The sequence below is a fragment of the Littorina saxatilis genome, linkage group LG7 (genome assembly GCF_037325665.1).
Source record: "Littorina saxatilis isolate snail1 linkage group LG7, US_GU_Lsax_2.0, whole genome shotgun sequence".
Classification (NCBI taxonomy): domain Eukaryota; kingdom Metazoa; phylum Mollusca; class Gastropoda; order Littorinimorpha; family Littorinidae; genus Littorina; species Littorina saxatilis.
The window spans coordinates 21,169,106-21,196,954 of record NC_090251.1 but is presented as its reverse complement, the minus strand read 5'-3'; the positions used below and the strand labels follow the sequence as shown (position 1 = coordinate 21,196,954).

Sequence of the window (27,849 nt, the reverse complement as noted above, 5' to 3'; positions counted from 1 at the left end):
GTTGACACACTTGTCGCTTAGAAACAGAAGTCACTTTCAATCCGATAGAAAAGGGCGAATCGCTTGACCGTCCGAACACACTGCTGTCACTAAAGCTTGTCCGATTAAAGGCGCACAATAAAGGAGCACGCACACATCGAGTCTCTGTCTCACGCAAGACAAAGAATGTAATTCTCGTCTCTTTGTGAAAGAGTTGCTGTGACAGCCTGAACCACAGCACAGTAAAAACGAAGGTAATATGAAGTTCAATCAGGAGGATAAAGGCCACGAAATCATGCTCACACCCTCACAAGGGTAAATTACTAAATGTTCGTGCAGTAGCATAGTCGTACATAAAAGTATGCAAAGTGTTACCATCATGGCAGATGACACCAATAATGCTGTATTGTCTCGCATTCTCTTACCGCACGCACACACAAACACACACACACACACACACACACACACGCTCATACACACATGCGCTCACACACACACACACACACACACACACACACACACACACACACACACACATGTAAGAGTAATCCAAAAAATAAGTCGTCACACCTATGAAATACACTCCACGTGACATTACACCAGCGTACACATATCCGAGTTGTACTTGTAGTAGCCCTGGTAGCTGGAGGGTGGGGAACACTGTTGAAGATGTGGGAGCATGGGACCGTATGCACGGTGGTGTGGCACTGTGTTATGGTGTGTCTGGAGCGGGAATGGTGAAGGAAGCATGTGGCGCGGGGGAGACCAAGGGGCTGAGAGAGAGAGAGAGAGAGAGAGAGAGAGAGAGAGAGAGAGAGAGAGAGAGAGAGAGAGAGAGAGAGAGAGTCTTTACATTGTGCATCACTACCTGATTAGTTTGTATGTATAGATCTGCTTCTATATTGTGTGTCAGTGTACTGTGTGTGTGAGTCAGTGAGGGTGTGTGTATGTGTGTGTGTGTGTCCGATTATGTGTGTGTCTGTCTCTGCGTGTGACTATCTGTGTGAGTCTTAATGTGTATGCTTGTTTGTTGTGGAAAAACTGAAGGGAAAAAAATAGAATGTTTCTGTTTTGCCACGGTAAAGAAAGACAATTAGGTACTAATCAGTGTTCTTAAAGTGGTCCGTGGCTGGCATTTTGCTTTCAGTGTGCATTTCCACATAGCATTGAGCATGTTTGTGCTATCTATATCTATATACGGCTTGTGTGTGTCTGTCTGTCACTTCGCGATGCACGGCCAAAGTTCTCGATGGATCTGCTTCACATTTGGTGGGCATATTCAGGTAGACCGGCCCGGACACAATCTGGTCAATGAAAATGTTCAACACGTGCTCTCAGCGCGCAGCGCTGAACCGATTTTGGTTTTTCTGTACATCCATTCCCAGTAACTCTTCCTTATCTTCTCCAGTGTTTTGCGCGTTTATCTCCCTTCCTTCGTGTGGCGTCAATCGCGTACGGTGCGCCACTCACCCGGCGAAGCCGGCGTACGGTGCGCCACTCACCCGGCGAAGCCGGATACCCGGCGAAGCCGGGTCGGCTCTACTTCTTCCCGGCAAAGCCGGGTATTCATCTAGTGTATATATATATCAACAAGAGGCGAAGCCTTCAAGGCTCACGTAAGAAATCGACAAACAGTAACACAAACTCAATCACTCTGTCACACATACACACACACACACACACACACACACACACACACACACACACACACACACACACACACACACACACACACACACACACAGTAAGCATAGGTGAAACTGTGCAAGAAAGCGAGACCCTGGATCTGCCAAGTAGTCTCGGCCCGCTCACAATAACAATGACCGAGACTTTCAGTAATTCCTTTGCGTGACGTCTAACCCTCTTACGTCATAATGTGACGTCTTCAAATAGTTTCTATCACACACGTCAAACACTTTTGACCGAGACTGACGTAATCCATAGACTCGGAAATGTTAAAGTTTCTATCACACACACACACACACGCACGCACGCACGCACGCACGCACGCACGCACGCACGCACGCACGCACGCACGCACAGACAGACAAAGTTTATCATCGCATAGGCTACACTTACGTGAGCCAAAAACTACTGAACGGATTTGAAGGAACATTGACATATATACTGATTTTTAGTGCATATGCTTGGACCTTTTTTTTTTTACTCCCTCTAGCTCTGTTCTTTGTTTTGTTTGGTTTTTGGCTCACGTAAGTGTAGCCTATGCGATGCTAACTTTTGTCTGTCTGTGCGTGCGTGCGTGCGTGCGTGCGTGTGTGTGTGTGTGTGTGTGTGATAGAAACTTTAACATTTCCGAGTCTATGGATAAAGCTCGCATAAGAAGATTACGTCTCGGTCAAAAGTGTTTGACGTGTGTGATAGAAACTTTAACATTTGAAGACGTCACATTATGACGTAAGAGGGTTAGACGTCACGCGAAGGAATTACTGAAAGTCTCGGTCATTGTTATTGTGAGCGGGCCGAGACTAGTTGGCAGATCTAGTGTCTCGCTTTCTTGCACAGTTTCACCTATGCTTACTGTGTGTGTGTGTGTGTGTGTGTGTGTGTGTGTGTGTGTGTGTGTGTGTGTGTGTGTGTGTGTGTGTGTGTGTGTGTGTGACGGAGTGATTGAGTTTGTGTTACTGTTTGTCGATTTCTTACGTGAGCCTTGAAGGCTTCGCCTCTTGTTTTTTTATATAGCTCTTTATTGATGAGGTTTGTGTGTGTGTGTTTCAAAAAAGTTGAGGCAACACTGTTGCAACCTGCTTTAAGCTCCTATAATTCTTTTTTTTTTTTAGGACGTATAGTCCTTTGCTCGACCCGGACTAGGGGATTCTATTTCTGAACTTGTTACAGTGGACATTTCTGACCTCCCAATATGAGACTTCCCCTTTTAAGATCTTGAGTTTTCAGATTTTCTGTTCATAACATCTGTAAATTAATTACCATTTCAAGACCTTTTTACATTTTGTCAAGTTTTGGACTGCTGGACCGATCTTCATGAAACTTCACATGATAGTTCCTGGGTATGTCACTCTCGTTTTTTCCCGTTTTTTCCGATAAATGTCTTTGATGACGTCATATCCGGCATTTAGTGAAAGGTGAGGAGGCACTGTCACGCCCTCATTTTTCCATAAAATTGATTGACATTTTGATCAAGCAATCTTCGACAAAGCCCGGACTTCGGTATAGCATTTCAGGTTGGAGGCAAATTAATGAGTTTGGTCATTAAAAACCTGAAAATTCTAATTAAAACTAAAGATTTAAAAAATCAATTCAAAAATAATTTGTCTTATTCTTTATCGTTTTCTGATTCCAAAACCATATACAGGGTGGTCCAAAAAAGGGCCCTATTTTCTTTTTGATCTCATTTTTGACTGCGAAGAGAGATTAAGAAAATTTGTTCACAAAACAAAAGAAAGAATCATGCGATGGGAGATTGTCTTGCAAATTTGGTAGAAACCGGTCTGTCCTTAGTAGTTGATGATACGCTCTATTCAGGCTCCTCTGAGTCGTTGAAGAACTGTTGCAACACGAACGTTGAACTTGTCCATGACTCGTCCAATCACGTCAGCTGGTATGCGCCCGATTTCCCTTCTGATGTTGTCTTTCAGAGCTGCCAGGGTCTGGGGATTTTTGGGTGCCGTATATCCTGTCCTTGAGGTACCCCCACAGAAAGTAGTCAGGTGAGTTGAGATCAGGGAAGTAGGGTGGCCAAGGGAAGTCAGTGCGTCATGAAATGAGTCTATCACCAGGGAAATATCAGCGGAGGAATTCCAAAGATCTGTTTGAACAATGGGGCGGTGGATAACTGTTCATATTAAATCCCCCTTTTTTCCTTAGAGCAGGAATGAACTTGGTCTGCATGAGTGCAATGTATCTGTCAGTGTTCACTGTCACCCGATTCCCATCCCCATCCTCATGAAGAACGGCCCGATAATGCCATTACAACGATCGAAGAGGAGGAGCCTGGATATTAAGCATATTCTCAACTACTGAGGACAGACTAGTTTCTACCAAATTTAAAAGAAATAATCTCCCATCATTCTGCTATTGTTTGGTGAACAAATTTTCTAAATCTCTCTTCGCAGTCAAAAATGAGATTAAAAAGAAAATAGGGCACTTTTTATGGACCACTCTATATATAAGAAGCTCAGAAAATATGAAAATGAAAATGATCATTATCCGATGCCAAACAGATATAGATATGTTATGTTTGGATTTAAAACAAGCTCAGAAAGTTAAAAAGAATAGAGAAAAGCATGTTTTCCTGTGAAGCGCTTTACACTACCGCGCTATATTGGCTTGTTGTCACTTTCTGAGCGCAAACGTTTCACTGCGAGTGCGGGCTACGAAATCGACAGCGCTGTTGAGAATTGTCTTGGTGAAAAATGCGGCAAGTTCAATCTCTGAGTTCGACAGATTGACTAAATGTAGTAATTTCGCTTCAGATTGATTTTCTCAGATTTTTGGATGTCTTAAAAATGGGGTTTCCACTGTGCCTTAAAAATCCTGTATGATATGTACTGTTATTCAACTGATTTATGCCCAAAATTGAATTTCTTTTTATCTAGAAGCAATATTCACACAAGACATTACCGTATTTTTTTCATTTTCTCTTGAATTCAAAAATATAAAGTTTGTTGGTGTAATGTTAAAAATGTGCTCAAAATAAAGAATCTGTGGGACTGAAACCCAGCTTAAACTGTTAAAGTTGCTGAACACTTTTTCATAAATTCTTGCGAGTATATGTACAATTTACTTGTGCGTTCCCCCTCCCCGCCCCCCCCCCCCCCCCCCCCTCCGTGTTTTGATACCCCTGTTGTCCTTTTTTTGCGCTCTGAGGCTCGAGTCTACCCCTTGCAAAAGTGAAAAAATTATTTTTATTTGAAATTTTCTGCAAGTTCAAGGACTGATGAGGCTGCAGTAACGAAAGTGCTAATTTCTAAGATAATGATCGAAACCTAAATAAGTGGTAGTTTTTAATACCCTCACACAATCTGACTGCATGATACTTCCAATTCAGAGTGCTTCAAAGAGGGAGTAAAGCTACATGATGATTAGAAATGGCCGTACAGGTAATCCAAAGATTCACCTTCTCTCTAACACCATTACCAAGTAATCATGCAAGTGAAATAGCACCGTTACCCTCATCTTGCTTTTATTCCGGATGTTGGAAAGTTGGCTGTCTACCTGTTTCCGATGTGCTTGGTGTGGTGTGTGTGGGTGTGTGTGTGAGGTTGTGTCATCCATCCAGCATAAGTTGAGTTGAGTTGAGATGAGTTTTATATTAGGATGTCTGCGAAAAAGAATAAATGTAAATGAAGAATGATAGAGAGTGTGATCAACAGTTTAATGAAAAGTGAAGACATGGAGAAAATGGATGAATTTTGTTTGTTTGTTTGTTTGCTTAACGCCCAGCCGACCACGAAGGGCCATATCAGGGCGGTAATGGATGAATTGAGGACCACGATTACATGTCACACACACACACACAAACACTCATAATTAGGTTTGGCCAGTCATAAATTAAAAAATTATGTTTTCTTATGCACATATTTATTAGGAACTTAACACTATCAGCACACAAACACACATCATACTTCATTACCCATATTTATAGTTTGGGAACACATTATCAACCCGTCAAAAGAACCAGCATTTTTAACAACCTCAGTTCTAGTCAGAGCCTACAAAAATTCAAACAGCTACGCGTATACGAGCAAAACCTAATATTCACAGCTCACCGGTAAGCTTCTCTCTAGCACAATAACTTAAATGCTTTTCACTAGACTAGGTGTGCCTGAAGATTTATATTTGACTGTGGTAGTGGCCATCAAGATGGATGAAAGTGGGATGTGTTAACTCTATTCAGTTCCGGTGAGTTCAGTCGTGGCTCAAGGTCCCCCCGCGGGTTAGGGGGAAGAATTTACCCGCGACTAACGGATTCTGTTTCTCCTTTTACCCTTGTTAAGTGCTCTGACAATGCAAAAACACATTAGTTTTGTTTGTAAATGTGCCTTTTTTGAGTTGCGCAAGATTTCCTCTGTCAGATCATTCCTGACACTCCAAGCCACTGTTCAACTTGTCTCCTCTCTGATCCCGAGTCGACTTGACTACTGCAACTCATTGCTTGCCGGCCTCCCCACTGAAGAACTTGATCGCTTACAGAGAGTCCAGAACAGTGCTGCAAGGCTCATTCTGCAGAAGTCTAAGAAAGACCATGTCACTCCCCTACTTACCACCCTTCACTGGCTTCCTATGAAGTATAGAATCGAGTACAAGCTGGCTCTGTTAGGGTACCACTGTTTTGAGAAATCACTTCCCCCCTATTTGTCCCATTCCCTCAGTATCTACGAGCCATCCCGTTCTCTCAGATCCTCCTCTGAAAAACTCCTTCGCATCCCCAAAACCAGGACCAAGACCTTTGGTGAAAGAACCTTTAGGTACCAGATTCCGACCGTCTGGAACTCGCTTCCAAGTTCTATCCGTGACTCCAGCAGCCTTTCCTCCTTCAAAACACAACTCAAAACATACCTGTTTCGTAAAGCCTTTGCTTAGCCTGAGTAGACTCTCAACAACTCTATTCTGTTTTGGAACTCTCTACCCTGCATGTGCTTTATGGTCTATTTGTCAATGGTATCTTTGTGTGTGCGCGTGCGTGTGTGTGTGTGTGTGCGTGTACTTTTAACATTGTACGCTAAATTTTGCTTAGTGCTTGGGATCTTGGTGTTATGTCTCAGTTAAATGTATGCTTTGTATGCTTGTTGATTTGTGCTAGTTTATTCTATAATGAATTTGCAAAGCGCCTGGAGCCAATTGATGGGACTCGCGCTGTAGAAAAGTTATTTATTATTATTATTATTATTATTATAGAATATAGTCAATGTTTGTAAAGATTTTAGTCAAGCAGTATGTAAGAAATGTTAACTTAAGTCCTAATTTGTACTGGAAACTTGCATTCTCCCAGTAAGGTCATATATTGTACTACGTTGCAAGCCCCTGGAGCAATTATTTGATTAGTGCTTTTGTGAACAAGAAACAATTAACAAGTGGCTCTATCCCATCCCCCCCCCCCCCCCCCCTTTCCCCGTCGCGATATAACCTTGAACGGTTGAAAACGACGTTAAACACCAAATAAAGAAAAGAAAGTGGCTCAAGGGCCGTGTGAGTGAGGTACATGCATGGGGCAGACTGAAGATCTGACAAGCTCTAACAAAAAAGCATAGGCAAAAGACTGACTATTTTACGGGAAAAGAAGATTTTATGTTGGGTGCGATGTGTGGCTGTTGCTGCTTCTTTTTCCTCCAGTTAAAAAAAACTCCACTGCAGACATGTAGGGAAGCTATATATCTTTGGGGCTAGTTCTATGTCCTTTTGCAAAGTGAATGTGCATTTTGTTGCCTTGTTCTATGAACAGACAAAACACCATTGTGGGCACACTTTTGTGAGTTATCTAGTATCAATAATTATCTCTCCATTTTCTACTAGATTAGAAAAAGGCTGTTGTAAATTCTAAGGAAATCTTTGTATTGCCTGGATAACAACAGATGGCTTCAGGAAAATTATCTCTGTTGTGCACCTGAACGATTGTTTTTTCTTGGAAATGCATTGGCCTTAAAAGCATAGCACATTTTGACGGCCTCTTGACAGTCGTTGTGGCAGCTGACCGGGCGGTGGAGGTGTTTGTCCACCACTCTCAGGAACTGCACCAGCTTTGGTAATGTGTCTCCCTCCACATCCATTTCAAAGATGACCTTGAACAAAGCATCCTGAAACCCTTGCTCCAGTTTGCCCACCTTGAGAATGAGGCTGCGGATGTTCTGTCGCTGACCGCAGTCCCTGCACGCCATGCTTTCGGTCTTGCTGGCCTGCTGGATGCCCGGCACAGGCACAGGACCGCGGCACTTGTCACAGTAAAACTCCATCACTTCCTTGGGGATTTCCATGTACATGGGCCAGTTGTTGACACAGGCTTGACAAGAACAGGTGAAGTAGTACTGCTTGAGGAGGTGCGCCTGTCGAGCGGCTCTGTCCATCACTGGGTACAGCGCTCCATAGTTGTCACACAGCTCCTCCCCTTCAGCGATGCCCCGGATAGCGCGCACCACGCATACATCGTCGTAGGAGTGACGCACCACTGACGGGTCGCAGGAGTGGTTGATGAGACTGAGAACAGGGTAGATGGCAGAGCCGATCTCCAATGTTTTGGACTGCGATGGTTCCTGCCAGTTGACACCCATTTCCGACACCTCGTGGGCGTTGCAAGGAAGCATCATCAGGTGTCGCAGAATGTGGCTGCCAATGTAACACACGTCCTGAAAGCGCTTCTCTGCCGCCTGCTGATCGCCCTCCGTCCACTGTGGGAAGAAGCTGGTTTGTTGCAGACACTTCACCATGAAGGCAGCATTGATGGTGCGCGGCCACATGTCCTCCACTGTGCGCTTGTCGCAGTGACCCACCAGGTGGTACATGGTTGCATAGTTCTGAGAGTCATACACCCCATTTTCATCACACCCCAACATTGATGCCTCAACCTGACCAAGATTTTCAAGTACATTCCGCTGTTCCATCAAATAAGCATAACCGGCTTTGGCCACCATCTTATAAGCCAGGTGACCCAGTCTCACATCTGCCGTGTGAATGGCATCCATCAGCTGGCACTCTGCAGCATGACTATCTTGTGCAGCCTGACGACACTGTGAACTACAGAACACAACATCCACACATCCTGCACAGGGCTGTGGTACAAAGCAGCGAGAACAGCAGTGGTGGCAGTGGCTCAGATGATGGTCGCTCAACACAATGGATGTGTATGGTTTCTCCACGATCAGGACCTCACCCACCTTGATGTCCCTCGAAGCGTACAAACCCCGCCCACGACCCGCCTCATCCTTGATCTCCAGGAAATCAGCAGCGCAGGGCATCTGACTGCTGCGTTTCAACAGTGTGGGCAAAGGCTCGTGGATCTCGGTGTCAGAGTTTTCCACGGATGCTCCCTGGAGGCTCTTGCATTTATTGATGAACTGGTCAGTCAGTCTGATCAGATCTTGCCTGCCTTTATCCTGAATGTTAGGGTCTGCCACCAAGACTTGTTTGGCTTCTTCAAAGGCCTCAATGGCAGCCTGTTTGCGCTTGAGGAAAAGGCAACACTTTCCTTTGCGGTCAAGCAGTTTGTGCAGTGAGCCAGCGGGGAAACCTGCCTGGATAGCATTGTCAATGTCTGTCAGACTGCACTGGAACTGCTTCAGGTGGAAAAAGGCTGCCGACCTGCATCAAACAGATTTTTCAAACATCATTTAGTACCTGACTAACAGAGATAATATTCGCACTTCTCTGACTTAGACTTTGAGCAATGCTTCAAAGTATTCTTATTTGATATTTCTGCACCAACCTGCTCTTTTAGTTTGCACACTTTTGTACACAACAAACATTGGTAGATAAAAAATGCACAATTACAGAAACTGACTGCAGGACTAAAGACAAGCATATATATGGCCAAGAATCTGCCAAGGAGTCTAAAAAGTGTTACAATTTTTAGACTTTTTTTTTAAACCTCCTTAAATTTACATGAATAAACATCTCGGTATTCCTGTCCTTCAATTGCAGCATTTTATTTTCCAGTCAAGTGTTCGGTTTATCAAATATTTGCAGATAAAGCACAAATGACTGTATGTTACATTTACACCATAACATAATTTTAAGGTGCTGTCATTTTCTTAGGTTCAGCTTTAGGCAACTGTTTCACTATCCAATTGCGTGATGGCTGAATGTAGAGTTGATCTGTACTAAAGCAACACTTGAAAAAAGTTTCTCCTGTCTCAATATAAGCAAAATCATTTATCCGTTAGTTACTTTACACCAAAGCCCAGAATCAAAGATACAATTCAACATTTACCTATTTACACTGTTTTTAAAACAATGAAATTCTCTATGGAAGTGCAGAAAAGGTTCCAGTAAATTTTCATGTCATTTGTTTTGCAAACCTTAACCTCAATCATAAGGTTATTACTTAATTTGAAAAAAGCACTGTCAGCGGTGTAGAAATTATTATCAAATCACCCTCTTTAAATATTTTTACACTATTTTGGTCTGCAGTTTTTTGAGTTACAAACAAGAAATCATAACAAATCCTTTTCACGATAGAATTAAGTCAGGTTGGTACTCCACTACGGTACCAAATGTTAATTTTACCCATGATCTGCACGTTACTTTACACCAAACAGCAAGTACAAGGTACTGAATTTACATTTAATGGGCTATGCTCACATCAGTTAAACAGTATTTCTAACTTGTTTGTTCTAAGCTACCTGTCTCAAGTCAAAATAAAGGGTTAAATTAATGGTTGTGCCTTTTTGGTTGTGTGTACATCTTGACACAAAAGGATGGTGTAAAGTAACATACAGAAGGCTCCGAAGATCTGCAGGTCCATTTCAAGGGTAATTTCTCTTTTATTTAGCTCATAAACCCTCAACAGACTGTTATGTGCTGTTTTTAGCATTATTATGTGCTGTGTATGGTCTCAGTAAAAAAACCAAGGTGATGTATGTTCCATTTACACCAAAATGTCCCAACAGTGGTCCTTCTGAGGTAAATTTTGTCATTCAGTGTGCTTGTTTTCAAGTTGAAACAAAGGTTTGGTCTTGCTGGTTGTTCTTAAGCACTGATAAGTTATCTTCTGTCTCTAAAACAAATTCATTGTCATTTTCAAGTATTCTCAGTATGTACGTTACATTTACACCTCTATCAGAAGGCCTCACTTAAGTCTCTCTACAAGCCAACAGGTGCAAGCACTAGGAATCCTGTGACCATAGTTTAACTACCAGGTGTCTGAGGTATAAGAAAACACACACTTTTGTGTATTATGGCATTATTTAAAGACTGTGACAAAACTTGTTTGGGCAAGTAGATACAATTTCATTTACACCAAACGCATATTTTCAACTTAGAAGTACAATTAAATTACATCAAACACAACTTTTTCGCTCAATTTTTAAAAAATTACAATCATCCTACCTAATGACCTTCCTCTGCAATGATTTTTAAGTAAGTTTGATCAGAAACATTTTTTTAAGATAGTTTCCCTTTTTTCATGATTATTTACACCAAATGTAACATACAGACCAGCTAAAAAAGAACGCTCAAAATCCAAAACCTATGTTCAGATCAAACTTTCATTAATCTAACATATGTTTCTCCATCCATTTCTGGACCTATTATAAATTAGATTGAGATGATACCCTTATCAGTAACTTGGTTATTCAATGCACAATGTACCATGCGTTTCGCGTAACGCCTTGTGTGCCCAAAAAGGTGCTTTTTTTTTCTTGAACAAAGTCAATTTTCTCAGCATCCAGACGACTGACAGACGTAAATTTGGTATGGATAGAATCTGCATGAGGAATACTTCATAACTGTATTGTTTATATTGTAGTCATTTAAAAACAGAATAAAATACAAAGTAAAAAAAGTATCCAGAACAGGATTTTTGCATTTGGACACCACGACAGATTCCTGACCATATATAACCATGCATATTATGACATACCCTTGTTAAAAAAATCCTGCTGAAAGAGTTCTCCCTAAGTTCAAGAACTAAGGGTTCTTGTCCAAGCACTAGTAAAAGAGGCAGTTATAAAAGTTAAAAGCCCCTTTCAAAGAACGTGTGCTTGCTGTTGTTCTTTTTTTCTCTTTCTGTAAAAAAAGGTATAATTATGACTGCTCTTGTGATCACCCTTATTAAACGAATATTTATTTTGCACAAGTGCAAGGTCACACCTGACTTGCATTACATCCTTTAAAAACAACACAGTGGCCACTTGCACTAATTAAGTTGCAGTTGCCCACATTTCCTAATCTAGATTTTCAAAGATTGGATTTCAGTATCCTAAATCACTATGGAGGTCTAACGAATGACGTCTCACAACGTGCGTGGTTGTCCTTGGCGGTCAAGAAAGCCGCCGCGATCATTGCGCAGACGACACTTCTAGACCGCCAATATTTTTTGTGCGCATCACGTGCTCCACATAAATCGGCCGGAAACTAAGCAATTGGGAAACCTTGATAGCTGTCTAGAAAAAAATGAGTGTACACACCTGTTTCCAAAGCAGAGGGCCAGCATGTTGGAGCCGCTGTCATCTTGTGAAGGGTGCGGCGCATAGCGGACAGCCTGCGAGTAGTAGTCCAGGGCTTTGGCGTACTTTGCTGACTTAAAGCATTCGTTTCCCTTTGCACGTAAAGACTCTGCCTGCTCAAGGTTCTTACAACGCTTCTCTACCTGTGATGGCAAGTGACTGATGACCTCCTCAGTGCCAAGGACAACCTGCAGTCGCTCATAGTCATCATGACAATCTCCCAACTTTGTCAGAAAGTCCTCCCACTTCCCGTTACGCTTCAGCATCTTTTCAATATTCACTTGTAAAATCTCAACTGGCATAACTGATGACACCGGAGTGTACTGTGATGTGGCCATTTGGAATTACAGAGAAGTGTATGTGGTTCAAGCAATGTCAAAACAGGTAAAACAGTCGTAAGTTAATCACTTTGATGACCACAGTACTGTTGGAATGCACTTCACTGTTTTTGTATGATGGTCTCTGAAAAGAAAAGATCAACATTATAACAATTTGTACAGGCTGCAATGATTCGCTGAGGCACTTTTACAGTGTAAGTAATACTAAGATGTACGTCTTTCGACCTAATATACATGTGAGTGTGTGTGTGTGTGTGTGTGTGTGTGCGACTGTGAGGTAAATCAGACTGAACACCGCCGGTGTGACGTTTTCATCTTTCGCCGTGTTGATATTTCGCTTCTCGGCCTCGTTGATCTAGTATAAACTCTAAACTGAACAAAAAAAACACCCTTCGATAGTATTGATGAGCGACCTTGTGTACCTTACATTCATGGTGCCAAATTTGTGCAACCAATTTGTTTTATTTAACTTAGAAATTTGATTCATCCTAAAATGTTTTCCTTCTTACCCAAGAGACGTAACCGATCAGTACACGTTTTCGAAGAATTCGATTTTGGGGGTGAAATCTATTAAATATTACCACCAATTTTCTTCACATGCAAGAAACTGACATGCTTTTCGTCCATAAATAATTTCACTTCTTAATTTGACCAGGAAACAACATTTCACTCTTGAGTATATGTCGAGGGGGAAATATGTACACAGGCGAAAGATGAAATCGTGACACCGGTCGCGAAGTAATAGTCATTGGGTCAACATGTATTTGCCACCAGCGCACAACGTTTTTAAACAAGTAAACTAACTTAAATCAAGCACACAGTGACTGTTCATAAACAAAATACGATTCTATTCATACTTACACGAGCAACATCAAACTGTTCGTGTTTGTCCAGCTTCGAAAGCAGGCGATCAATGCCCAAATGCGGAAAAACAATTACTTCCGGTTATAAACATCTTGAGAGTAACGTCCCTTATATCGTCTGCTTCGGAAAGATTGCGTTCATTTTGTAAGGGGTAGCGCTAGTCAACATGTGCAGATCAGTAATGATTAATTTTTGTTTAAGCTGAACAAGATGTAAGACAATTGAATACCACGTAATATTTCTATGGAAACACACTCACAGAAGTTTTGGTTTCTGGAGGTGCACCTACAGATTTACACACACATTGAAACACACAGACACAGACACAGACAGAATCTATATCCTCCCACACACACACACCCACACAATCTTTATCTTTCCTAAACTGACAGACAGAGACACACAATCTTTGGGTTGAGCTTTAAACAAACCCACACACGCATGCAGACACACACACACACACACACACACACACACACACACACACACACACACACACACACACAGAGTCAAGAACATTTGTAAATTGTAATTAACATTGTGTGTATATTTCTGCTTATACAATACAACATAGTTGATTTAAGTCATACACATACATAAAATCACTTTTTAACATCAGCCACAATTATAACAATCATATTTGAATCAACAACTTATATAATATAATTAACAAAACAAAAACTGTTGTGATGTATACCCCAGTTGTAAGAGAACAAGAGCACCAACTTCAACATTTTTAATTTTTGGAAAACTGCGCCAGTTATGCTGCCTGAAAATATGTCCATACGTAAGAAATTAGCACAAGATGAGATTGTACATAAGGGACAAGGCACAATCATTAAAGACAACATGTCATATGAACATATCACAGATAAATGCCATAGTCATCCCTTCCTATGTAGTCGAGCACAAATCTATCATTTAAGAAGTATTCATCGACCATTGCTTCAGTTCAACGTGTGGTCATACTTGTGCCCTTTTACCTTTTCCACAAACCAACAGAGTGTGTCTCAAACAAAAAATGGAATCAGGAATTGTGGGAATACTGATCAAGGGAAGTAATTCACCAGTGCAATAATTCATAGTTACTGACGTTTTTCTCGAAGATGTGCTGATTGAATCTTAAAAGACACACACACCTCTTATTGCTATCTAAGACAATGACATTGAATTGATGGAGAGGCAAACCGTGCAAAAATTGCCACCAAGCGAAAACTTCATCAGGGTGGTAATCTTTAAGTTCAGCATCTTTCCTTCACTGGTTTTCGCCCAGAAGTTGCTTCATAGTTTGTGTGCTCTTCGCTCTGACAAACTGGACTGTTAGAGTCACTTAATTAACTTGATGACTTATCTAATGATCCAGATCACTTTGTATTTTGGAAAGTGCATGGACTTCCAACGTGCAGTGTGAAGAACGATACCGGACGTAATGTTGGCATCAACACTAAAACACACTGACCAATTACTGAAGGGCACAAACGTTATTTTACAAAAAGAACTTCCCTACCAATAATGTTCACTGATTTGGGAAATTTAAAAACACCCTTTGGTTTGATGTCATCCAATGATTAATGGTCATGCAAGAACAAGAAGCAAGTGGGCTTCAATAGAGACAGTAGACAATGAGGAGCTATGCATGACTATTAGGGAGACAAGACAACATTTGCTAAAACGTATCACAACCTGCAAAATTAAAACATTTCAATCACGGAATACACCATCATCTTTTAATTTTTCATTAAAAACAACTTCAAATGAAGCACATTCTTTCTTTTCTTTATTTGGTGTTTAACGTCGTTTTCAACCACGAAGGTTATATCGCGACGGGGAAAGGGGGGAGATGGGATAGAGCCACTTGTCAATTGTTTCTTGTTCACAAAAGCACTAATCAAAAATTTTTGCTCCAGGGGCTTGCAACGTAGTACAATATATTACCTTACTGGGAGAATGCAAGTTTCCAGTACAAAGGACTTAACATTTCTTACATACTGCTTGACTAAAATCTTTACAAAAATTGACTATATTCTATACAAGAAACACTTAACAAGGGTAAAAGGAGAAACAGAATCCGTTAGTCGCCTCTTACGACATGCTGGGAAGCATCGGGTCCAATACAATAAATAATAATATGAATATGATATAAAATCTGATATTTTTCTTTACTTAGAAACTGATTATATAATAAGAGAATAAGTGAGGAATAACACAAACCTTAACAGGATGCAGCAGTGCATGTAGCAGAATGGGTATGCAAACAAATAATATTACTTAAAAATGTCATAGCCATCAATTAAAAAATGTCACAAAACAGTTTTAAGGTATCATTCTAGCACATGTACTGTAGTTGTATATATTCAGAGTCAAAAAGTCATCAGATCCTTTAAAAGTGCTGACAATGTTTTTCAAAGAAACAGCTTTTGTGGCTCGTTTGTTTATTGGCAGGTTTGTTTGGTATCCCACGAGCGCTATACTGTAATCGACTTGAGAAATGTTCATGCCGATAATACATGATAAAGAAGGATTCTTTGTGCACAAACTCAGGCTACAGTTGGGGATGACACCAAAAATTGGGAACATACTAAGGAAAATACGGTGGGTGACGACCAATTCATCGATTTTTGATCTGTCGCGACCCAGGGCAGATATGTTGGGGTGGAATTTCTGAGACTACACGGCATAATCTCGCGCAATTAGACAACGTCAAGATGTTTTGACGTCAATGCATCGTGATGTCATCCCCTCTCTGGGGCTTTTCTCTCGCGCACGTGGCGTGTGTGTGTTTGCATGTTTATGTGCACAAGTGTGTGTGTGGGTGTGTGTGTGTGCGTGTGTGTGGTTGTGTATGTGTGTGTGTATGTGCGTGCGCATGCGTGTTTTTGTGCATGCGTGTGTACAGTGGAGTCCAGCTATAACGAACCTGGGTATAACAAAATCCCTCTTTTAACAAACTGCCATTGATTTCCCGGCAGACAGCCTTCTATTTCTTACTTGTTACTTTCCGGCTACATCGAACCTTTTGAACTCATTTGCATAACGAACCCCTCTTTTAACAAACACGTTTTCATCGCCCCAGAGCCGTTTTGTCTCTAAAAGTCACAAGGCTACAACGAACTGATGTCAAAAATTGTCTCCAAAGACAAAAATACACAAAAATACACAAACACAAGTGCACATCGCCTGATGAGCGAACTCTGAACAAACTAACGAGCGAACTCTGAACAAACTAACAGCGGGAGGTGCACGGAACAGATCGAACCAAAACCGAAAGTTGTGGTGACGTCATGACATTTTGCGATGTACGTCAGCGAAGCTCGTGCACATGTGGTCTGTCTTGCTAAAAACAATGGCTGACGAACATGGTTTCGAAATCTGGAACTGTTTTTTTGTTTTCTCCGATCCGTGACCGAGTGACGCGATATAGAACCACGCGTTCGTTTGAATCAATACTCTCCTCAGGCAGTGATCGAAATCTCCTAAATTGCTCAACACTGTGGACAGTCCGGAGTGCAGTTATGTCCCGTGAATGAGCGAGTCAAAGTTTTATCATGAAAACTGATGCTTTTCATGCACCTCCCGCTGTTAGTTTGCCTCTCTCTATGGATTATATTATGAAGCTGTTGAAAACATGCAGAGATTGTACTCTCCAAGGAAAGATCGATGGGACGATCATTTGAAGGTGATTGGGAAAACTTGTCTTGAGGCCATTTAGGGTTAAAAACTCTACAGCGAATTACTGATATAACGAACTAAAATGTATCTCCCTTGAGATTCGTTGTACCCGGACTCCACTGTATGTGTGTAAGAGTGAGAAAGAGAGGGAGAGAGAGAGGGAGAGAGAGAGAGAGAATGAGAGAGAAAGAGAGAGAAAGAACAGTGAGAGTGTAGCCTATATCTGAGTGTGTGTTTGTGTACATGTGTGGGTGTGCGTGTGTATGTAAGGGTGTGTGTTGATGTCTGTCCGACTATGTGAAATTGACTGGCAGATAAAGTAATTTTTGGTTCATCTGCATCCTTGGCAGTTGATGATGAAAATTGAAGGGAGACAATCCAGGCCACACAGACAACACCATCACTGTCTTCACTGTAGCATGACTACTTGTACAGCTGTACAATGATCTTTCCAATGTTCTGGCTGGAGTACATATACTGAAAAGTAAACAACAAAATAATATACCGCATTTGTGTCTTTTATCTACATGAGTAAAAGGAATGATATGCATGTCAACTGTTTGACAGAAATAGACCATGATTTTTTTTGTGAGGCAGCAGCAGCAGGAACAGTTATTATTTTTCTCAAAATGCTAGACTTGGTAAATACAGGATACTTTTTTCGACAATTTTGCAAAATACAAGCATACAGATCATTGACTTTTCTGCATATTCACAGCCCCATATGTCCCTTCATTGGAGGTGCTCTTTAATGAGGGGCCAGAGGGCCGGCAGGATAAGGCCAAAAAAAAAAAATAGGTGTGGTTACGGTAACATAGCCAAAAAAAATAGGGTAGGTAGGTAGGCAATCACTTTTTTTTTTTTTTTAACTTTTTTTTCTAATGTGTACAAATTAAACCTACTTGACAGGGAAATAAGTGTGCGACTCGGGCGCTTTCGCTTTCATTGCGTTTTTTGCACTCGTTTTTTTTTTGTTTTTTTTTTTGACAAATGTAATAAAAAGTTATAGGATCGGCCCCTAAAAATAGGGTAGGTCGGGTTACCGTAACCACACCTATTTTTTTTTTAGGCCTAAGGCAAAAAAAAAAAAATTGTCTGTTTCTGGTCACCCGACCGACCCTAAATTTCGGCGCCGACCCTAAACTTTTTTTTTCCAAACTCAAAAATGGTGGGTTTTTTTTTTGGTGGTAAAGGACAAGGTGAGAAAATGAACAACAAAAACGTGTGAAAACGAAAGTCCGCTGACGATTTGTAAATGTGTTGAGTGTCTTGTCTCTATGTATAGTGAATCCAGTCTCTTTGTGCGATTTTTAAAGTTAGTTTTATTGGTCTACATTTGGGGTAAAAAAAAAAATTTTAAAAAAAATAATAAAAAAATCCCTACCTACCGACCCTATTTTTTTTAGCCATGTTACCAGAAACAGACATTTTTTTTTTTTGGCCTAAGGAGGAAGAGCCATCTCATCAGATGATTCTCACATGTCAATTTTCCTTGTAGTTCAGTAACAATGCCTGGCCCTGTGTCTATTTGTTATTCCCTTACCCTCTCTGCTTATCCTATCCAAACCTACCTCCACAGCGTCATTAACTCTGTCCAGTCCCACGAAGGGTCCTGTGCTGGACTTGTCCCCCATGTCCACTGTGCTGGTCATCTTGCCCTCTTTGTACAGCCCCACCAGCTGCATCATGTACTCCTTGAAGTCCCGCCTATAGTGCATCAGGAAAAACCCTCGCAGGCTGGCTGACAGTTGCAGCATCTGGAAATTAACAGAAAACCAAAGGTTTGCAATTGAGAGAGAGAGAGAGAGAGAGAGAGACAGACAGAGACAGAGACAGAGACAGAGAGACAGACAGAGAGAGAGAGAGAGAGAGAGAGAGAGAGACAGATCGATGATGATGATGATGGAACTTTATTTTTCAAGGATAGAGGTTTAAGGCGACGTCTTTTCTTACAACCGGTCCTTACTTCTAATACAAATGTCTAATAAATGATAAACAAGTAAAACAACATGACAAATAAACAAAGTAAACGAACGAACCAGCAAACAATCGACAAGTAAGCAAACAAGCAAATAAACATAAACAACAAAATGACAAAGTAAGCAACATACAAATCGAAAGCGAAACATGCAACACGTTAATTGAGGTTACACATGTAAAGTGATCGACGGTAAAATTCACACGATACCAACGTTTACACTAATGCTAATAATGATTATATGGTGTAAATGATGATGATGAAGATGTTGATGATGATGATGATGATGATGATGATGATGATCAAGTGATGATGATGATGATGATGATGATGATGATGATGATCAAGTGATGATGATGATGATGATGATGATGATGATGATGTTGATGATGATGATGGAAAATCGCAACATAAATTCCACATAATACATATAATAAAGAACATATTTGTGTAATTCATAAAGCTTTGCCAATTGTTGACAGCTACTTGCACGTGTTAAGACTAGTACATGTATAGCCATCTAGGTAGACATAAAATGATTATGCAGAGCTTGTTTAAAACTCTTTAGTGAGGTTAATGATCTTATTACAGATGGAATGGAGTTCCACACCATAGCGCCAGAGAAGGCTTGACTAGTTTTGAACAAATCAATCCTGGGTATTGGTGGTAGAAAATTGATAGATCCGTACCTTTCGGTGAAATAGGTCCTGAATATAGATGGGCACTTCGCCATGATATCTATATATATATATATATACGGCTTGTGTCTGTCTGTGTGTGTGTGTGTTCGCGATGCACGGCCAAAGTTCTCGATGGATCTGCTTCAAATTTGGTGGGCATATTCAGGTAGACCCCGGACACAACCTGGTCGATGAGAATTTTCAACATGTGCTCTCAGCACGCAGCGCTGAACCGATTTTGGTTTTTCTGTTCATCTTCCCAGATCCATTCCCAGTAACTCTTCCTTATCTTCTCCAGTGTTTTGCGTTTATCTCCCTTCCTTCGTGTGGCGTCAATCCATATTCCCGTTACTATTTTTAGAAGGTCACTGTCCACAAGGCTCAATCCATATTCCCGTTATACTATTTTTAGAAGGTCACTGTCCCGGCAAAGCCGGGTATTACTCTTCCTTATCTTCTCCAGTGTTTTGCGCGTTTATCTCCCTTCCTTCGTGCGGTGCGCCGGCAAAGCCGGCGTACACCCGGCAAAGCCGGGTCCCCGGCGCAGCCGGGTATTCGGCTCGACTTCTTCCCGGCGAAGCGGGTATTCATCTAGTACTTTATACATCATTACAGTCTTATTAAACTGTAACTGTTTAACTAGCGGCAGGTAATTTAGATTCTTTAACTTCAAATCAGCTGATAATTGTGGACCATTTAACATGATTTTAGCTGCCCGACAATGTAGAGAGTTTAACTTTTTCATGTGAATGTCAGAGACGCCATCCCAAAGAGTTGATGCGTAATTAATATGGGATAAGATGTGGGCATGATAAAATAGTTTTAGTGTTGCAATATCGACATATTGCTTTAACTTTGATAGCAGAAACAAATTCTTGGATACTTTTTGACAAATATAATGTACATGAGATTGCCATTTTAATTCTTGATCGACTATCACACCCAAAACATGATGTTCCGTTACCTGCTGAACAGCTAGGTTGTGATTCCAGAGAAAGATTTAACTTAACAGGTCGTGACTGGTGTTTTTGTCTTGTTGTAATAATCATGCTTTTTGTCTTTCCTGGCTGCACTATCATAAAATTCTGGTTACACCAACTGTTGACTTCATTCAGACTAGACTGTAAGGAAATTTCAATTGCAAAAAAATCCGTTTTAACTTTGGAATTAGATATATGAAGGGGGAGGTCATTAATGAATACACAAAACAAAATAGGCCCTAAAACTGACCCTGGGGGACTCCACTCTTTAAACATCCTTCGGGAGATGTTTTACCGTTTATAGAAACATACTGTGTTCTGTTGACAAGATATGATTTAAAGAATGAACACGTTGCGGGATTGTTCACGTACGATGCGAGTTTATGTAAAAGTAATGTGTGATCTACAAGATCAAAAGCTTTCTTAAAATCAAGAAATACAGCCCCTGATATGTCCGAACGATTAATTGCCCATAGCCAGTTATCACATAGGGATGAAAGAGCTGTACTACAGGAATGTTTCGGACGAAACCCAGATTGAAAGTTGTGAAATAATTGTCACCTTTCCATGTAGTTCAGAAGATTCTTCTGGATGTGCTTCTCTAAAGGCTTTGATAAAATAGGAACTTAGGAAGCAATGAAATTGGCCTTTGAAATCGGGTTTTGTGCCCCTGAAAGAAAGGCGACGTCGTCATAAACTCTTGCTGTATTATAAAATTGTAAATCGTTTAACCCCAGCATATTTATATTCCAAACTGCCTGTCTTGGTTTCCGATGTAAATCCTTACCACAGACGACGCCCTCTTGAACGTAAGGTTCCATTATGCAGAAGTGAGTTATGTAAATCTTCATTTTTTCCTTCAACGACAGCTTTGTGGAATAATCTTCCAGAAAATATACGACAAACGCAGTCAATTGGTGAATTTAAAAGATTTTTGATGAATGGAGATGTTGTTGTTCCACAGTATTATTATTTAGGCAACCGTAAGGCACAGGTATTTCACAGCAGGTTGAGATTAAATATGAGCGATTTGCAACAAGACCTTGTTAACCGACACCTCTCTGATAATTTAGAATGCACGTGTGGAGTACGCCCGGAAGACGCTGAACACTTTTTGTTACATTGTCCAAAATTTAAAGAACATAGAACCATTTTATTCAATAGTCTACCAACGTACGCTCTGGATTGCAAAACACTTTTGTTTGGCAATACTGATTTAACTATATCTTTGAATACGAAAATATTTTCTGCTGTACAAGATTGCGTTATGTCAACTGATCGCTTCGGCTGATATTATATTAACAGTGACAGCAATAGATGTAGCAAAGCATTCTCTCTCTCTCTCTCTCTCTCTCTCTCTCTCTCTCTCTCTCTCTCTCTCTCTCTCTCTCTCTCTCTCTCTCTCTCTCTCTCTCTCTCTTTATTTGTATAAAATATTATGAAATATTTTGAAAGAAAAGGGTTGAAGTTATCACTTGTTCGCCATGTCTTGTTATCAGAATGTGTATTGATTATTAGTTTTGGAACGTGTCCATAAGCAGTCTGCTTGTTAACGTTCTTAATGTTGTTACTGTATATAACATGTATACAAGAAATTAATAAAAACACGCTTAAACCAAATTGGCCTGAAGTTATTAGGGTCAGACACATCTTTATTTTTAGGAAGTGGAACGACCTTTGCCGTTTTAAATGCATCAGAAACAATATTTTGTTCAACGCAAAGATTATACACATACGTTAGGGATACTATGTACGGTAGGGCTAATTTAAGCAACGACGGGGGGATTTTGTCAGGCCACATGGATTTATTATTCTGAAGGTTTTCTATAAATTTTCCAACTTCATGTACGGCAATAGTTGGGATAGAGAATGAATCTTGTGATTTCAATTTATGAATACAAAATTCTTTTAATCCAGACCTGTTTACCCCCCCAAATAAAAATCAGGAATGCAGCTGGTACTTTTCCGTAATTTGGGGCATCTTTGAGTAATCTTTTTTTATCAACCATAAACCAGCTCGAAAACGATTAAACGGCACGTTTATTCGCGAGCTACCATGCAAAACAAGTACAAAATTGATAACCATGTTTAACAGTATTACGGTACTACACACACAGAAGCTCGATGACACACACACACAAATAATAATAATAATAATTCTCTTTATTTATATAGCGCCTTATCCGAAGTTCAAAGCGCTTTTATGCCGTGTGAGATGGAATTTTTTACACAATATATCACGCATTCACATCGACCAGCAAACCTCAAGCCTGTCAGGCGAATGTTCACCTTTCGCGGCCTTTATTCCAAGTCACACGGGTATTTGATGGACATTTTTATCTATGCCTATACAATTTTGCCAGGAAAGACCCTTTTGTCAATCGTGGGATCTTTAACGTGCACACCCCAATATAGTGTACACGAAGGGACCTCGGTTTTTCGTCTCATCCGAAAGACAAACACACGACACCTGATATATAATATGCAAGTTAACTAAGACAAGTTTACTTTATCTATAAAAACAAGTCGCGTAAGGCGAAAATACAATATTTCGTCAAGTAGCTGTCGAACTCACAGAATGAAACTGAACGCAATGCCATTTTACTCGTAGCATCGTCAGGCCACCGCTCATGGCAAAGGCAGTGAAATTGACAAGAAGAGCGGGGTAGTAGTTGCGCTAAGAAGGATAGCACGCTTTTCTGTACCTCTCTTTGTTTTAACTTTCTGAGCGTGTTTTTAATCCAAACTTATCATATCTATATGTTTTTGGAATCAGGAACCGACAAGGAATAAGATGAAAGTGTTTTTAAATTGATTTGGACAATTTAATTTTGATAATAATTTTTATATATTTAATTTTCAGAGCTTGTTTTTAATCCGAATATAACATATTTATATGTTTTTGGAATCAGCAAATGATGGAGAATAAGATAAACGTAAATTTGGATCGTTTTATAAATTTTTATTTTTTTTTACAATTTTCCGATTTTTAATGACCAAAGTCATTAATTAATTTTTAAGCCACCAAGCTGAAATGCAATACCGAACCCCGGGCTTCGTCGAAGATTACTTGACCAAAATTTGAACCAATTTGGTTGAAAAATGAGGGCGTGACAGTGCCGCCTCAACTTTCACGAAAAGCCGGATATGACGTCATCAAAGACATTTATCCAAAAAATGAAAAAAAACGTTCGGGGATTTCATACCCAGGAACTCTCATGTCAAATTTCATAAAGATCGGTCCAGTAGTTTAGTCTGAATCGCTCTACACACACACACACACACACACACACACACACACACACACACACACACACGCACGCACGCACATACACCACGACCCTCGTTTCGATTCCCCCTCGATGTTAAAATATTTAGTCAAAACTTGACTAAATATAAAAACCACCACAGTATTCAGGGGCGGAGCAAGAGAGCTAGGGGGGGAGGGGGGGGTACAACCTGGGGTCCAGGGGTTGGGGGGGTCTGGCCGAAGAATTTTAGCTATTTTATTAACAATTTGTAGCTTATCCTTGATTTTAAACATGATAAATTGGTGTCAGCAGCCACTCATTATTTCTTTTAAAGTTAGTATTAAATAATGGCAATTTATCTTCATTGATATCTGCTCCAGACAACAACAACAATTTCACAGACAGAAAATGTCTTTAGTTTTTTTTCCCACAGACTGAATTTTTGTTTTGTTTTTTTGCTTTTTTGACAGCAAGGGGGGGGGGGGGGGGGTCCGGAACCCCTGTAACATCCCCCCACCCCCACCCCTCCGCCCTTGGACTATTTACAGTCACTTGAAGATGCATGTGAACAAAACCACCTTACATTCTGTCACATCAGACATCCTGCAGTGCATTAAAACCAGTCATAATAACTCTCTCCAGAAGCTACCTTTAATTTTAGAGGACCGATTCGTTTATTTCATTTAAACATTTTGTTGTAAGTTTTTCGATTCAAAGAACTGTGATTTTTGCTATATTGGAGAAATATTAATGGAGATCAGTTTTAGACTCAGAAAGACTTGAATTTCGGCAACAGCCAAGTAACTGATGAGCGCGACCATAGAGGTTCTATGTCTCTGGCGCGACTGACCGTAGTGAGAGATCGGTTCGCAGGTCTGAGAGATTCTGTGGAAGTAGAGACCTAGGTCAAATAAACTCGATGCGAAGCAGGCTCATGTTTTGCCAAACATAATTTCGTGTTTTTGTTTGTTTCCATGTTCATTTGTGTACTGCATTTTGTTAAAACTAATGCTGCGTCTAACCTCGGGACACGTGCCGCGACGTGACTCGTAACTGACTAGCTTTTGTTGTTGTTGTTGTTGGCACTGATCTCAAGTTGATCACCTTCTTCTTCTTCTGCGTTCGTGGGCTGAAACTCCCACGTACACTCGTGTTTTTTGCACGAGTGGAATTTTACGTGTATGACCGTTTTTTACCCCGCCATTTAGGTAGCCATACGCCGTTTTCGGAGGAAGCATGCTGGATATTTTCGTGTTTCTATAACCCACCGAACTCTGACATGGATTACAGGATCTTTTTCGTGCGCACTTGGTCTTGTGCTTGCGTGTACACACGGGGGGTGTTCGGACACCGAGGAGAGTCTGCACACAAAGTTGACTCTGAGAAATAAATCTCTCGCCGATCGTGGGGACGAACTCACGCTGACAGCGGCCAACTGGATACAAATCCAGCGCGCTACCGACTGAGCTACATCCCCGCCCCAAGTTGATCACCAAAATGAATGTGGTTCGCTCTTCTTAAACTTCACCAGACACCGCCACTTGACTTAATAGTTTTGCCGATATTTCTGTACAACTTTCGCTTTTTTGGTTGGCATTTCGTCCCCACAGAGATCGGCCCTATATATTACCCTTCGGACCAATGTCGATCTCAAATCGCGGAATCCGACAAATACCTTGCTGTGCACATGCGCAGAAAAGGCTGTTTCGGTCAGCCTTGAAATCACAGCCCTGGTGACTACCACAATTTCGACTTCGAATTTTCACGCACGAAAAAGGTTCTCTCGACCGGAATTTCCGGTAGTATTCCGTAATACCGGAATTTAGACCCAAAATCCGTAATAATTCCGGACAATCCGGGAGGGTAAACAGGTCTGCTAATCTAAACAACAGGGAGTCCCCACCCTCGACTTCTTCATTTACATTTTTAGATTGTTTCAATCGATCAGCCAAACACAGAAAGTGCTCATTGAATTTGTCAGGAGAAATGGCACTATTTAATCTGCTATTTCTTCCCTGAGAGAGAGAGAGAGAGAGAGAGAGAGAGAGAGAGAGAGAGAGAGAGAGAGAGAGAGAGAGAGAGAGAGAGAGAGAGAGAGAGAGAGAGAGAGAGAGAGAGAGAGAGAGACAGACAGACAGATCGAGAGAGAGAGAGAGATCGAGAGAGAGAAGGAGAGAGACATAGAGAGAGAGAGAGAGAGATCGAGAGAGAGAGATCGAGAGAGAGAGATCGAGAGAGACAGAGACAGAGAGAGAGAGAGAGAGACAGAGACAGAAGAGACAGAGACAGAGAGACAGATCGAGAGAGAGAGGACACAAATGTGAGCAAGCAGAGTGAGCATGAGTGTGGTTTAGGATGTCAGGATAAAAAGCTGTCACAAAAAGGTGAGGACAGTTATGTATCTACATTCATATAACTTTGATATAATCCATTTCATCTTTAACCTAAATCACACACACACACACACACACACTTAACTCATTCGCTGCGTGTCGGAACTGGAATTCCGACACCTGTGTTTAGCGTTGGCTGCATGCCGGTACTTGAGTTCCGACGGATATCACGAATTTTTAACGGTGTAAACGGTCCTGCTGACCAAGGGAAACAACCCCTGCAATGAACTTCTATCTGTCTACAGTGGTACCATTCACTGTAAACAGTTCCTTCCCTTAAATTGTTGGGATTAATAAAAATTTTGTTGACGGTGTGCGACCCACGTGTTTTGACTTTTCCAAGATGGCGGATCGTTCTGCTGAGACGTAGTAACTTGAAAAGAGTGCTAGAACGTGTTATTTAGTACGATTCTGATCTTGACCTCAGTGATGATGATAGTGGAGATGATATTTTAGATTCTGGTGACGATTTTGTGCCAATGGACGATCATTTGGGTGATGATTCGGGCAATGCAAGTGTCGATCATGACATTGTGTATGATGAACCCATGACGTAGAAAGTTTTTTTGTTTTGCTTCAAATTGGATATTTTGCCTGGATATGAAGACAACAAAAGGTATGTACTTTCAAATGTTTCATATATTTTCTAAAAGAGTAAGTTCCAAACTTTGCAAAAACATAAGGTATGTAAGGTTATCTTGTGTTGTTGATTTTTAATAATTTTTTCAGAATGGCTCTAAATCGCACGTTGGCAGGGAACACAGGGGAAATTTAGACGCGCAGCGAATGAGTTAAGCAACAACACAGCAGGGCATTTTACGAATCTATTTGGGATCTGATAATTTTGCAATCAAAAACTGCCCACCTTTAGTGGAAGCATGCTGCTAGCTTTGAAACCTGAGTAGTCTGTTGTATAACCAGAGATTGCTCCAATCACCATCAGGCGTCCATTGATGGCAAGGCTGCAACACATGTCCAGTGTCAAACTTTTTAACTTTATTTTATTCAATGACTAACACAATTATATGACAATAATTATATATCAAGGAAGCAAATCTTATTTATTCCAAGTTTGAAAGTTACAGTTGAATTTTTGGTAAAGTTTCATCATACCATAAGTGTTCAACACATACTAAATCATCTCTCACTTTTTACAGGATTTCTCTTACTTGTACAGTATTAGGACACTTAGGTGTTTCAGGGCTCATACATTAAACACAAACAAAATTAAAAACATGCTAACACACATACAAACAAAGGAGAAAACCCCTCAAAGGGTTGGAGACTCTAGCTGTTAGATAATCAATATTGATTCAGGGACATAACTTTATATGTTTATTTAAAATGTATATATGGTGGAAGTATGAGCATGAGATTGAAATAACTTACTTGTTCAGACAAGTCTCAAAGACTTCACCTCCAACAGACTCATATACAACATCAATACCATTCTGTAAAAAAAAAAAAATATATATATATATATACCATTAACAGCTTAAACATAAAGTCACCTATAAAAAGAACAGATTCAGTTGCAATTTCAACAGAAAGACACTAATCATATCATAAAATATTGCACACCT

General features: G+C 40.6%; 2 protein-coding genes across 3 annotated transcripts in view; both read right to left on the bottom strand.

Moving 5' to 3' along the window:
* Positions 1-5,501: 5,501 nt before the first annotated feature.
* On the bottom strand, positions 5,502-13,378 carry LOC138970888 (SET and MYND domain-containing protein 4-like). The gene is made up of 3 exons (XM_070343463.1): positions 13,313-13,378; positions 12,075-12,575; positions 5,502-9,249 (listed from the first exon to the last, which is right to left on the bottom strand). Exons 2-3 carry the CDS (start codon positions 12,449-12,451, stop codon positions 7,545-7,547), a joined length of 2,082 nt encoding a protein of 693 aa, XP_070199564.1. The 5' UTR covers positions 12,452-12,575; positions 13,313-13,378; the 3' UTR covers positions 5,502-7,544.
* A 451-nt stretch (positions 13,379-13,829) lies between these two features.
* The window catches only part of LOC138970907 (prostaglandin reductase-3-like), a 42,853-nt gene continuing 28,833 nt past the window's right edge, over positions 13,830-27,849 (bottom strand). For both annotated transcript variants that reach the window (XM_070343487.1, XM_070343488.1), the window contains exons 10-13: positions 27,656-27,717; positions 27,132-27,228; positions 18,556-18,741; positions 13,830-17,461 (exon numbers count right to left, since the gene is read on the bottom strand). In XM_070343487.1, the coding sequence (XP_070199588.1) occupies positions 17,408-17,461; positions 18,556-18,741; positions 27,132-27,228; positions 27,656-27,717 (399 nt within the window). In that variant the 3' untranslated portion in view covers positions 13,830-17,407. The remainder of the gene's footprint in view (positions 17,462-18,555; positions 18,742-27,131; positions 27,229-27,655; positions 27,718-27,849) is intronic.